The sequence below is a fragment of the Sipha flava genome, unplaced genomic scaffold (assembly GCF_003268045.1).
Source record: "Sipha flava isolate LNK unplaced genomic scaffold, YSA_version1 339_pilon_pilon, whole genome shotgun sequence".
NCBI classification, from domain to species: Eukaryota; Metazoa; Arthropoda; class Insecta; order Hemiptera; family Aphididae; genus Sipha; species Sipha flava.
Genome location: NW_020273031.1, coordinates 596712 through 611611, shown reverse-complemented (window position 1 = coordinate 611611; position 14900 = coordinate 596712). Strand labels below are relative to the sequence as shown.

At 31.9% G+C, this 14900-nt stretch overlaps 1 protein-coding gene across 2 annotated transcripts; it reads right to left on the bottom strand.

Moving 5' to 3' along the window:
* Positions 1 to 411: 411 nt before the first annotated feature.
* Positions 412 to 13855, bottom strand: LOC112687302 (barH-like 2 homeobox protein). 2 transcript variants are annotated; one of them, XM_025559936.1, is made up of 5 exons: positions 13634 to 13855; positions 11331 to 11663; positions 9294 to 9422; positions 4935 to 5038; positions 412 to 2243 (listed from the first exon to the last, which is right to left on the bottom strand). In XM_025559936.1, exons 2-5 carry the CDS (start codon positions 11647 to 11649, stop codon positions 1860 to 1862), a joined length of 936 nt encoding a protein of 311 aa, XP_025415721.1. In that variant the 5' UTR covers positions 11650 to 11663; positions 13634 to 13855; the 3' UTR covers positions 412 to 1859. The 2 variants fall into 2 exon arrangements, with proteins under 2 accessions (XP_025415721.1, XP_025415722.1); XM_025559937.1 differs by having other exon boundaries at positions 11331 to 11660.
* Positions 13856 to 14900: the final 1045 nt, after the last annotated feature.

The window sequence follows — 14900 nt, the reverse complement described above, 5'->3', positions numbered from 1 at the left end:
TTATTATAATTTTCAACAATATAAAAATAAACTAAACTTATTTTAATTAATATTTATTACAAATAACTAAATTTGAAAAAAAATATGAAATTTTTTTTGTAAAAGGGCCTCACTAAAAGTAATAGCCCCCTCATATAGTGTTACGATCATAATCCGGCATTGATTGTATGGTTTGTGATTAATATTATCCATATTAATATTTGGAATTTAAATATTTATGTAGCTGAAAAGTGGTATTTGAAATATATGTAAGGTTGTTGGAGAGGGGTGTGGGTACCGAATCCCTCCACGAGCCTATGACAAATAATTGTTTACGTGTAACGCAGTTTTTAAATCGTTGGACTGAGCTCCTCTACTTAATTTTTCTCATTTCGACCACTGAATGTTATGATAAAATATTTAATTTTTATATTGACTAATATACAAAGTGTACACGTATAATTGAATAATATTTACAAGCAAAAGTAGGTACATAGTTATACAAATATGATTTAATATACAGTAGAAATCGTTTTTAATGATGTTCATTGGGGTTGTAAAAATTATTAGCAACAATAGCCGTAAAAAAAAAAAAAAAAATGATAATTATTACATTCATAATAAAAAATAAGTATTCCATTGCTCGTATTTAAAAACACACACTGTTAAAAATTAAAATGTACTTTGATTTGTTTCACATGTTAAAAATGTGTAGGTATCTTATTTATTTGTCTAACCGTTGTTTCTTTCTCTAAATTATTATTTTACATAGCTGTGATGTACAAAAAGCGGTGAACATAATGTTATAACTGTGAAGATTGTAATTTGCAATAATATTATATACTAACGGGATCCGACAAAAGACGCCCCTGTGTCGTTGAAGATGGTTTGTTTATTGTTTCATAAAAAATGAACGTCATCATTATGTACTACGATCAGTGGTGGCGTGATGCAGGTTTTATTAAAGCAGCTGCTCCATGACTAAAATGTGGCGGGTAGTTAGTGTTGTGCGATAGAAAAGTTTCGTACATAATTTGTTCACATTTGACATAAAACATTAATATATATTATTTTGTTCGGGTATCCGTTAATTTTAATATTTATGAGTTCAATTACTTGGAATGGGTACTCCATACATAACTGCTTCATTGAAAAACCAACTTCGAGCTGTCACTGACCATACAAGATCTGCCGGATCCGATGGGAGTAAGCATAATAGCGCAACCACTAGGGTGACCATTTTCAGAAAGAAAAAACCGGGACAGTTGTTACTCCCCTCCCCCCACCAAAAAAAAAAAATTGCATTTCAAAACATAATCTTGATAACTACAAATTTAATACATTTATTTTTAAAAATTATAAGACTGCTTTTTACTTACAATTAAATAATTTACTTTATATTATTGAAGTATTTAACAGTAGGTACATTGTCACACATCATTACTTATTTATTTTTTTTAGCTATAAATAAAAAAAATATTTCATCAGCTATCTTCATTATTCATGAATTTGATAATCCTTTTTTTACACTTTTCAATCTTTCTCTGGTATAAAAGTGTTTTATATTTGTTTCAGAAATTTACAATTTTTCTCATTTACAAATACAATGTAATAATATACGGAAAAAACGGGATGAAAAGAGTTTCGTTTGTATTTTGTCGGAACATCGGGACATTACAATCATAATATAGGAACGATCCCGTATTGAACGGGATGTGTGGTCACCCTAGCGTACACACATAATGACGGGTTTATCATGGTACCTACTAAACACTATAATAACGCCCGCGAACGATTTCAGCTGTACCTGCACGTGGCAGGGCAGACGCGCGTCGACCGCATATCCCGGGGAACAATGACGTCGTCGGCTCTCGTCCATCCTATCTCCTCTGTTCCGTTTCGACCTGCTCCTGGAGCTCGGCGGCCTCGCGCCCCGCCGTCGACGGCATGTTCCTGGTCGGCTGCGGAGGTGGCAACGCGCAACCGAAGTTTTGAACGACGGCACCAGGACCGGCGGTGGACGCGGCGCTCGCGGCCGCTGCCGCTGCGGCTGCCGCAGGGAAGTAACAGTGCGGCGCGAATAATGACGCGTAGTGCTGCACAGGCTGGAAGTAACCGTGCCGGTGGGCGATCTTCAGCTTGGACGCCAGCTGCTTCTTCCACTTGGTCCGTCGGTTCTGGAACCACGTTTTGATCTGCACCTCGGTCAGGTTCAGCGCTTTGGACAGTTCCATGCGCTTGCTCACGCTCAAATATTTGTCCGTCTGCGAAAACGCGAAACCAACAGTTCGCACTTGTTGCCGTCAAACGTACCCCGACATCGGAGCACCGCGGCACAAATGATCGTACGGACTTGCGGTACGCGATGTGCCTACGCACGTTCCCTGGTTACTATCAACTTTTATCGCGTACCACAAGTTGCGTACAACCCATGGTGTTTTTGCGCATCACGGTCAGTGGCCTATTTAGACTTACTTATAGGGGGGGGGGGGGCAACTCAAATTTTTTCTTTAATTCAGGCTCAACGTTTAAAAGTCAAATTGTTGATAATATTTAAATCAGGTGAATCCTTAATATTTGTGGTTTCTTTTTTTTTTTTTTAATCTAATACTGGATCCACTTAGAATCGACTTGAGTGTATGTCATAGGTATCGGATAATCAAACGCACGTGTTATATTCGAATCGAACGTTAAACGATTGAAGTGTTAATTTTTTATCTGTTCGTTACGGCTCCCGCGTAAAAATTTAGATATTACGGTTGCGCTGCTGTTGGATATCGACGAGAAGAGAACGGTTTTAAATCGATCAAACCTATTGTACGGGGCATAGGCGTGTTTACGGGAGGGGCCGGGTGGGAAGCGGCCCCTCCGGCGGAATGCGCCTCTAACAAAACCGTGCCAGGATAAAAAAAGTTTTGGGACCTGTATTCATTACTTACAGTACAGTACCTTTAGTACCTACCTAAATTTTTAGTACAATGTACGATTTTTTCTTTGAATTTTAAATGTATTTTATTATTCATGTTAAAAAAAAAAAAAAAAAAAACTCATAATTATAACCTAACTCATAACCTAACCTTGACCACTAAAGTCTGAACACGCTTATGGTACGGGGGCCCCACGCGTGTTACGATCTGTCGTGCGAAAAACTTGTCGTACGATGGATTTTTTTTATTAATCTCTAATCGGAATGTGAATAAATAATTTAATTTCCATATCGAAAACGTAATCACATTTCACAATAGTCAGGCAGACTATTATTGTTATACTTTTAAATTTGCTAAAATCAAATTGTGTCCAATATTTTTAACATATTATTTACTTTTGATCAGACATAACTGCATATATATCTATTTTATAGTTGACTACAATTTACATCCTCTCTTCTCTCATCTGATTACGTTGAACGTGCCACTGTACGTCATTATATTACATTGTCATGAAGTCGTCCGCATAGTCACGAATAACGTTGTTTTATCTTCTTCGACCCTCGTACACATTTATTAACTTGTTTAAATTTTTTCTAACCTACCTACCGCACATAGAGCCCAACCAAAATAAATTCTCCTTGATAGTCTAATATTTAACCAATTATTATTATTATAGCCAACGAATGAAGTTACACATCAATTTTTAAAAGTCTGTATTTAGTTTATTGAAACATTCATATTTTTCTGTTTTAGTAAAGGAAAATAATCGTATTACTTAAAAGTTACTCACCCTATGGATTCGAACAACATTTAATATCGATAATTAACGGTCTTGTATAAAATGTTGTGCATACTCGTAATACTACAAAAGCGTATTGTAGTACAAAGGATGGTATAGAGATATTATATTTACCGAGGTAACGGGGTTTCTTTTATTAAATAGTTGAATAAATGTAAAATTATAAAATATTAAATCATTTGGAACCTGTACGAAAAAAACCGGCTTTGTTTACTGCTCGAATATTAATGGTAATCATTAGGTAACATTATTGATAAAATAATTTATAATGATGTTAATTTAATAGCTATAAATCATTGTAATATAATATAAAGTAGATGTTTAACATTTTTGGTTATTTATCAGATATTAAACTCATTATCGTTAATCTCAAACTTAATAATAAATTAACTACCTGTTAATTTAATTACATTTTGTATGATTTATAAATACCTAATATAGGATTAATTATCCTAACAGTTTATGATTCTTTTATCAGAACATTTGTATTCAAGTGACTTATTGTTAATTTTTTATTAATGAATTAATAAACTGCCGTGCTTGTGATGATCTCGAATTAATTAATTACATATAGTTAAAAAAATTTTTGAATGGGTTAATTTAAAAAATATAATTTTACATAAAAATACCAAGAGAGAAGGAGAGAGAGAGAGAGAGAGAGAGAGAGAGAGAGAGAGAGAAAAGAATTTTTATTAGATAAAAACCAGAATTAAAAATTACAAATCAAAATTTTTGACGAAAACTTGCTGTAAATCAAGAAACATTAATCTGGTATAACAACTTTAAATGGCTAAGAAACTTACGACCATACTATTTATCTATACAGATCGATTCAATGACACTCAATATAATTATATATATCTACAAGCTGTATATTTTGACATTTTTCTTAATATTCTGAAATACTGATCTCCAAAATTGGATCGAAGATGATGTATATAGGTAGTCAATATTTTACTTTTATTTCAATTAACGTTATGTAATATTAAGGAACTGTGTTTCTTCTCTGTGTGCAGAGCACCTAGTTGAAAACAATTTTTAAACTAATATTATGAATTAACTGTATTCAATATAAGTACCATAAATAGTTGAATGAGTCAATTGCATTGTCCAAAATATTTCTGCTGATTTTATTTGTTTAATGTATGTGGGTACGGGCCACTGTTTCTATAACTACGATTTGTGAAAACTAAAAATCATCATTTTCTTTAGTTACGTTTACTCACTTTGAATTCGGCCTCCAATCTCTCCAACTGTTTTGCACTGTACGCTTGTCTAGGTTTCCGATCCAAACCAGGTTTCCTGGATCTTCGGCCCACCGTTTTTGGAGCTGTACACATACATAATTGTGAATAACAGTAACAATACCGTACAAAATACACACTATGATGCATAGTCCCGCAAGGCTGACCATTAAAGTTAACATAACAATTATATTTTTCGAATAAGTTTTGATTGAATAGTATTCGTGATCTTCTGCGAAACGAAGGAACGAACAAATTATAATATAAACATTAAAACCGTTTACTTATACTTGAAAAAACGGCTGATCGCTGAAAATTCGATAAATCCAATAGAGTATTATTTATCTATTTCGATGACGTTAACTTGCTAGAGATTCTTGATTCGTAGTAATTAAATATATGTATTTACATTTCGTGTACATTTATCACTACTATACATTATTTTTACTCTATCATCTATAAGCATTGCAAATACTGCACATAAATGTACTGTACATTTTTAAACCACTATATAGCGTAGACTGTTAAGTTTGTAGTTTGGAAATACAACGCGATGATAAACAATAAATAATATCTTGATATTTTACCGTAATAGTGGAATTTAAAAGTAAAATTAGATACAATAATAATAGATAATTGCTCGCATGTATTATATATACGTGTATGCGTTTTACTTTTTATTTTTCATACGGCATATTCCTGCGCTTCCACGAGTTGTATTGGTTTTTATTGAGTCTTTTATTACATCCGGTAGATTAGTTAAATAATATAATTAGGGTCATGGGCACGTATATTAGATGTATATTATATTATTTATAAAACTGCTGTGTATAACATTATAGTAGGATGGATACAAAGCCAACTATAAATTAATATGAATTGGTTATTACGGTGCTATAGTGTATGTATAACAATGTCGCTTGCAGTGACGACACGTAGTATAAATAATAAATTTCGAATAATAAGTAATAAATATTTTTTCAGATTTAACATATTATAAAATTATAAACTGAAGAAAAATTTGGGCTTCTTAGAGAAAAAAAAAAATGATTCAAAAACACGATTTTTACTTCTAATCAAATTGGAGTGAAATCGATTGAATCTAATTTGAACACAATTTTGAAATTCAAGTTTAAATTTGATATGTATCATTTTTAGAGTCCTTTAAGAACAATATCGATATGCAAATATAAATAAAAAAAATAGAGAAATTAAGTTTATATTGTATCCTTTTGCAAGTGAAAAAATAATTGTTATCATAAGATAAACATTTAAAAGTACCACAAAAAGAAAGTTACAAATACCAAAGAACTTTAAGGTATAATTTTAAACATTTTATTATTATTTTTTATTGAAGCTTTTCAAATATATTAAAAATATCAAAGCGCATAATATTTTATTCCAATAAAAATAAATCTTTATAGATAGTGAAAATAATAGTTATTTTGATCAAAAGACTTTTATCCTTAAATCAAATTTTTAAAAAAAATCATTGTGATGATCAAGATTGTCAAAAACAAAGTTTTTACCATTTTTAATTAGTTTTAAATGAAAACGAATAAAATAAATTGACATTTTCCATTTGCTATTCTTTATGATTTTTGTAAGATAAAAGGATTACTTGGATACAATCATCCGAGTGATTAGTCACTAGTGAAGGTACGGTTTTAGCTAGAGCGACCGCGACCGTGACACTATTGTTTCTACTGTATTAATGGAATTAAACTTTCCTAGTTTAGTTATGAATCGCGACCGGTAATTTTAAACCGGTGTTCTACATTGGAATGTAACTCTCGGCAAATGTAATTCCATCAATTAAATTTTCCGGTAGTTGACACCAGTCGGTCGCTGCGACTTAAACATTGATCGAATTTATTTTGTAGTCTTGGTTTTGTAACAAAACAAAAGATTCTAGCAATTTTTGTTCAAAAGTCTTTTGCTGCAGTCACTATTGCTTTGAAGAAAGCACCTCGATGACTTCTGATCGCGACTACGTCTGTTATTATTTTTCAGTCGTAGTCACGGTCACTTTAACCAAACTGTCTCACCGAATTCGACAACGACGACTATACATGTATTCAGCGTTTTTCACACTATGGGGGCCGAGAATCAATTTTAGATAGGTTGCAAAAAGTTTTTTTAGTTGAAAATTAGAGGTTATATGAAAACTTGCTTTATGGCAAAAGCACTTCAAAAAGTGAAATTATGATTGCTTTGAAACATTTCAAACTTTCACTATTAAAAATGGTGTAAAAGTTGCTGATGACATAATTAATCAAATTTCTTTACATTTAATTTCATTGAAAGATAATTTTTATTTTTATTTTCTCGAAGGAACGAAAAAGTGTTAATGTATTCACTGGGTTGTGTATCCGTTTCAGAATTGTAATCGTTTAGTTGAACAAACATGTTTAATTTTTTCAGCTGTAGTTTTAAAGATCTTTAAAACTTTTCTTTTTCTCATCTTCATACATTTGTTAAGTTGAATTTTTGGTAATGGTGAACATCAAAAACATAAAACATCGAAACAGGCTACAATTATCGAACTCTTTGCTTTTAAATTACCTAAGATTTACGTCGACGTTGGTGCTGCTATTAAGTATAACAGGAAACAAGTGTATACTTCACATATACGGCTTTTTAATAAAAATACTTTTGTAAACTAATATAGTTCATTATAATTTTATTAAGTAATGAGTAAGAAATTACTAAATTTTGTTTTGTTAGATCTTCTTTTTTATCCTGTAAATGTGTGTCACGATAGGTTTTCAGGATTAATTTTGAATCAAGATCCTAAAATAAAATCGAGAACCACTACTACCTATATATAATATATAAGTTAGGAGTATTATAATAATAGTGGTATAAAATAGTTTCGTAGTTATAACGACGCGTTCGTATGCTTTTTAAAATCGTGAACAATATTATCAACAATACGATGATGATAAATTAGCATTAATTAATCTATGGGCGTTAGTATATACCGGCGCTCATCGGAGAACAGGTGGAAGAAACCCGATGAATTCAAACGTAATAGTTTTTACGTACAAATATAATATGGATATATAATTTTCAACCCTCCACGTGGCGTTAGCGACGGTCGATCGACCGTAAAACATTAGTGACTACCAAGGATGTATGGGTCAATTTTCCTGGTCGACCCGGTAACGCATACATAATGTATTTTGTGTTGTACACATAAAAGCATATATGAAAAAAAAATTAAACCATAATGTAAATTAGAGACGCTCTCTGACTTTGGGTCAATGTCGGTGACTCTTCGTCGTGCGCGTACGCAGGCCGTTTTTACATTTTACTGTACATCGGTTTGTATAATATATAGACTATATTTGTAGTGCACCTATTATTATGTATGTATATGGTTGCTGTATAAACCATAGCTTATTGTGTATACAATGTACATATTGTGTATTGTGTGTAAGTAATATCGAAATTAGTCGACTGGCACTACGGTGAAGATAGTACTACATTAATACAGCACTTAAAATAGCCTTAATAGCCTTGATATAGCATTACCTACAATACATCGATCATTAAGGTAATGAAATGTGTGAAGAATTCAAAGGGTTTTTTTTTCCCAAATGAATCACCTATTCCAAATGTCGAGAAATAAAAAAAATAAAAACATTTTTTTTTTCTCACCATTAATCTAAATGTGTCTGTATTGGAGTAAGCCTCGTGTAATATATCACCCATGTTTCGTGGCATTAAAAAAGTATAAAAAATTGAATTAATATCTTTTCGTCGAAGATCATGCGCACACGTTTCTTCGCGTACTCTCAATTCCGTCTCAATTATATTTATTCTCGTAAAGCGAATGCAATATTTATGTTCTTCCGTATAGGTACTAAACGTTTATTTCGCTCAGCTGTCGACAGTAAACAGAAATCAATATTTAAAACATATTTATAAGCAAATAAGAATGTACCTAATAATGCGTCGAGATAAATTAATACAATAATCTTTACTAATTTTAAAATTCTATACTTTCTGCGAATAATTTAAACTGTAGTGTGCCGATAGTTGTTTTCGATTTCATAAATGATAATTATATTGCTTTCGATTTTCTATTCAGGTTACAGTCTCACCTCAAATGTAACGATTTTAATATAATATAACATAATATATTACATGTATATCATAATAATATAATAAAATATAAATTATTTCTTAAAATTATAAATATGATCAATCAATTACTTATATAATTGATTAGCAGGTTTTCGACATGCGTAACGATTTAAAACCATTTTCACGCATATAAACTCTTCATTCAAAGTGTACAAAATAAACTTTTCGACTTTGTTACGTTTCGCTTACCTTGGAGGCCAAATAAATGGGATGGTGGTGTTTTGTTTGTCACTGCTGCGGCAGCCGCAGCAGCAAACCACCCACCGTACAGCAATGACGAATAAGGAAAGTTGTGGCCATTCAGTTCAGTAATACTGTCTACAAAAAAAAAAAAAAAAAAGAAAAAATTTAATGGATGAAGTTTAAACTGTACAAATGTTATTATTGTCTTATACCAGTCCATATAAATTAATTAACCATTTAATAGTAACACATTCTTCTCCCGATAAATATTTGATAGGTACTTAACTAATTTAATTTTAATAATCAACGTGAAAATAAAATAGACAAATATTCTTACCAGTTTCATGTTAAGAACTAAATGGCTTCTCGAAGTCAACGTACTACTAAATAGGTTACGATATATGCATATTTTTTTATGTACCTAATATTATTGAAATACAGCGTAGATATAACTTTGTTAAGATTGTGTAATAAATGATTAGTAAAAAATTAGTCAATAACCCTCTCTACTCTATAAGACGAATAATATTGAGCTGTTTGTATTTAACTTACAATGTCTTATATTTATATGAGTTTAAAGAATTAACGATTGCCATTATGTATAGTCATTACTTATCAAAGCTAATTGTAAAAAAAAAGTTTAAACAATAAAAAAAATAAAAAAAAATTGTTTGTCCAACAAGTATAATTAAAAATTAATTTGTATAGTATCTATTTATAATATGTCCCATTGTAAAAATTGAACTAGGTTCAAATCAAATTAGCACGTTTGAATATCGACTGAGGACGAATTGGTTATTTAAATTTTTTGGTAAATTACAATGAAAACTCATTGGAAACAAAAAATGTCGTATACAGAGTAACTGGGAATTCGTTTTTCTAACACGGTTTCTAAAAGTGTTTATTTTTAAAGTATCCGATTTTTTTCGGATATAAATCAAATATATAGCTTATTTTTCCAATTCCTATTGATTTAAATAGTTTCTTCAGATAGAACTCAGTTCTATCACTTCCACGGTCATAGGGATGGGAGATTATTTTTCCATACGCGTAAAAAAAAAAAAACGATATTATAATACTAATTTTAAAACTAAAGTAAGTGATGGTTAGAATAATTGTTTTTATCTTTTCTTTTTATATTTTATATAAATTTATGTTCCAACAAATATATACATTATCATTTTATTCAAATATATTTCATAGTTTCAAATGTTTGTTGGGCGCGTACAATTGGGCAACGAAAAGGTACAGTTTGCACATATTTTAAGGACGATACACTGAATCCCTGAAACTTTAGACAGTTGGAAAATTCTAAGAAATCTCAACGTGATGCGTACCAAACGAAACAATGTGAACTATACCGTTTGGAAAAAACAAAAGTATATCGCGATGGCTTGATTTACTTTTTTAAGTATTCATTATTAATTAAAAGTTATAAAAAATGAAATTGTGGCATTGTCAATTTGTCTCGAGTTAAAAAAAAAAATTAATTTAATTCTAAGTTATTCCATATCTTTATGCAACGTGCAATTACTATCTTTCAAACCAATGGATACGGTTAACCAATGTTGTAGCATACGGGTTCTGAGTAATTCTTCTGAATAATAAGCTACCAATGACTACATTGAATATCCAAAGATCTAACCGACGTGGTCAAGTTGACCTTTTTTTGGTGTTCGTACTGATAAATTATAACAAGCATACAATGATGCGGATATGTATCGGGTGAACCGTTTAGCAGAATTGTTTCTCTTTTCCGAATACGGAACACATTTTGTAGGCAATATGTTGACGGAAAATGCACATAAATTTAAATCACATTTTTCGATCCGTTTTAGTTATAGAATCATCGTATGATAGTTAATTATTTGAGATTTCCTGAAATTTTTGGGGTGTTGGCTAAACAGCGCCTTCAACCAATCCTTCTCTCCACCACTGGACATGTCACTCACCACTGGTCGTCGAGATTCGTCAGCGACCAACATGGTATTATAATATTACGTAGTGCATTATTTATCATGCACTATTAATGTGTACGCTCACCTGCACCGGCCAATGTCAATTCGTTTCGGTGCGATTTCCCAGGGTCCGGCAACGTGTCGATGCACTGGTCGTGGACAGTGGCAGCGGCGTCGCCGCCACTGAACCGGCCCAGGATGCGGTCTATGGAGAACTTGTGATGACCGGTCTTGGCGCAGGGCTCGTCCGCGGCGCTGCCACTGCCGGACGAGTCCGAGTGCCGCGACGACGGTGACTTGATGGTCGGGTCGTCGTAACCGGTCGCCGTAGCTGCGGCCGAATACGCCATTTGTCTGTAGATACCGGGTGACTGTGGCTCATCCGAGTCCGAGGACGTGTCCATCTATCCTGATCCTGCTACGAGAATTACCGTTATTATAATGTTCGTCTATGTATAATATAATAATTGCGAAATCGACGTTCGTCTGGTGCCAGCACGTGTTATCGCGCGTGGAATTAAAATAGTGAAATGCGTACCAGTAAAAGCGCGTAGACGTGCAACGCGATTGTTATTCTGACGAGCAGTATAGGTTTCCGGAGCTTTCCGAAGCAAGGGCGTATTTGATGGGGGGGGGGCGAAGGGGGCATTCACCCCCCAATGGCTTTTATTTTTTTTTGAATATAATACATTGATTTATTTAAAAAATGTAATGTATAAATAATTAAGAATATAAATTACTAGTCTATCATTATAAAATATTATCATTATAACAGAGCCATGAACTGCAAAGTATTTTTAAGTTTATATTGAAGAAAAATAGTTTCGCCCTCCCCTCCCCATGGCCTCAACTCAAATACGCCCTTGTTCCGAAGTAGATAATAATAATTCAATGTACGCGCAGTGTTTCCATTTTCGAATACGTTTTGGGTTCGAAATGGGAGGAGAGATGATAAGAGACTCGGTCGTTTTACCGCTCAAAGTGCTTAATAAACGCCTTCTCCGGCATTTATACGAAAAGTTGAAGTTTTCTGGTCAAAATAATTGTAATTAAAAATTCGTTTTACGTTTACATTAAATATTAAAAAAAAAAAAAAATTGTTTTATTATATAATTGTTCTTTATCACGTTTCGTTGACAGTCGACTGTGACCGATAGCTCCGAGAATAAGGGTTTTAATAACTCGTATCAATATTAATTATGTATTATTTGTTTTATATCTATATTCTATAGGTACTAAATAATTGTTTAGAAAGGTACACGGAACGCTCCAACAGGTATTGGGATCATAGTTCTTCTACGGTTTTTTTTTTTTTTTTTACCATTTTAAGCCCTGGATAAATCTATGTCTTTATACAGTAGTGCGTTGTGTTTAAATCTTTCTAAAACGACACTGTATTTATACCATATGACGATTGAACCTGTAGTGGATCCGGCTGGTCTGAGACATCAGCACTGCGCTACACGATGACAAGAATTTATCCGAAAAACGGAAAATTGAAATATTATTATGATACGCGTGAATCGATTCATCAATAATTGCTTATTATTCAATCACTAGACTAGAAATGAGTACCTCTGAAAAAATGCGAACAATATACTTAAGAGTTCTTACGAATATGTGAACTATCTCCTTCAGGTTTAATTTGAAATTTTCGTAAATCTAAATATATCAGTAACTTGTTTACATAAACGGAAATCTAAAATAAATTGATAAATAGTTAGTTAAATTTAGTTAAATAGTCTATAGTTCAAACTTAAAAATCCTCATAGTTAAATTTTATTGAATTTTATGAATATTAATTGTTATAAAATGGTTTTAAAATAAATAGTATTCGTTATATTTATTATTTAATGTATTATTATGGAATTTTCTATACTATCTACTTTTCTTTTTTTAAAAGTTTACAAAATAAATAAATAAAAAATATTAAAATTTACAGTTACAAACTAATTAATAATTTTTATAATAAAATGATATAATACTGACAATATTATTTCTATAATAATCAAGATCTACTATTAAACTTAATGATAATAAAGATGAACTGCCTATATGGGAATATTGTTTGGAGCTTACAAAAAAGAGTTGTAAAGCATTTTGTTTCTATTAAATGCAATCTTATGAATAGTGTACGAAAACCAATATTTGTAATAATATTTATAGCCAATATTTATAATTAGATATGAGTAAGATGATATCATAATTATTCAATACACATTTATACATTTAAACATTACAAGTAATTGTACATGACTTCTTCAAAATAGTAACATATTTTTCTATAGCTAAATTTATGACGAGTCTGTTTAATTTAAAATATATTTGTCTAAGCACTGAAATTCACAGAAAACAATTCTAAATAAAATATTCCGTCAAAATTCTTACCTTCTGATTTCCGAAACTGAACAAAGATCAACGATGCAACGATTTAAATCACATTTATACAGATTGTTTGTTTGAAGAATCAGTGTTTCGAGTACACGAATATATTATGTTAATAGACTTCGATGACCTTATTCGTTCTGATCGCGGACGAAAGAGATGCAAGTAATAAAAATCCAGGACCAACGAGCCGTGAGTGGAATGAAACTCGAAAATGTGGTGAGAGTGAATCGCGTTAAACTGAATGGTTTTAAAGTTTATCCCTCGTTTATCCATTTTGGCCATTTTCCCGCCTACCCTTTGTGCGTTTCCTCCCGATCCCTCAACCCTGCATCTATTCCACCCATTGTGCTGTACCAACAGACCACCTTCCACCTCCGCTCGCACAGGTCCTTTTTACACCTTGTAAAAGTTCTCAACGCGGTGTGGTCTCCTGGGCAACCGTTTTAGACCGTTTTCGACAAATGGCCGTTTCCATTAAGGCCCAATAATCAGTTATACACGACCAAAAAGCTCTTCGTCTCTTTTGTTGTCCCCCCGCCACTATCCTTCTCCTCGGTCATCCATTTCTGTGTGTGTATGTGTGTGTGTGCCTGTGTGTAAATATTCCATTTGCACACGCATAAATACACACACACACACACGTTGAAGGGCCATGTTTAATACAGAAAATGTTCTCAAAACGCCTATTTCCCTGAGATAGTGTTCACAAGTACAACAATCGACGACCCCCGCTTATACAGAGTGTTCGAGATATTATACGTTTATTTTCAACGAATTCAACAAATCTTATTATATTGGAACGTAATAGTTTTTTTTATAACTATTATTGTTAAAGTAAATTAAAATAAATAAAACGGTTTGACATTATCGTTAATTAATTGTTTGATTAAGTAATTGGTGTATCATTTAATTAAACATGATGTATGGGGCATACTTGCTTCCAATATATTATTGCATATTTTATATTTTAATGAGTCATTATAATTACCAGATTATAATTTTTTGAAAATTATTCTCAATATTATAAATATCCATACATATTATGGTACAAAAGATGGAAATAGTTTTAAATAAATTGTGAGATTATGAAACTAGCTTCGATGTGCAATGTAAAATCGTATTTTTTACGATTTAATTTCTAATTTTTAAGTTCAAAACTTGAAAAGTTATTAATAAATAATCGGATGTTAAAAAATTCCGATTAAATTTTGGTTAGATAATATTTTGCCTATATTTTCTTTGAAAACGTTAGTGATTGCATTTCTGT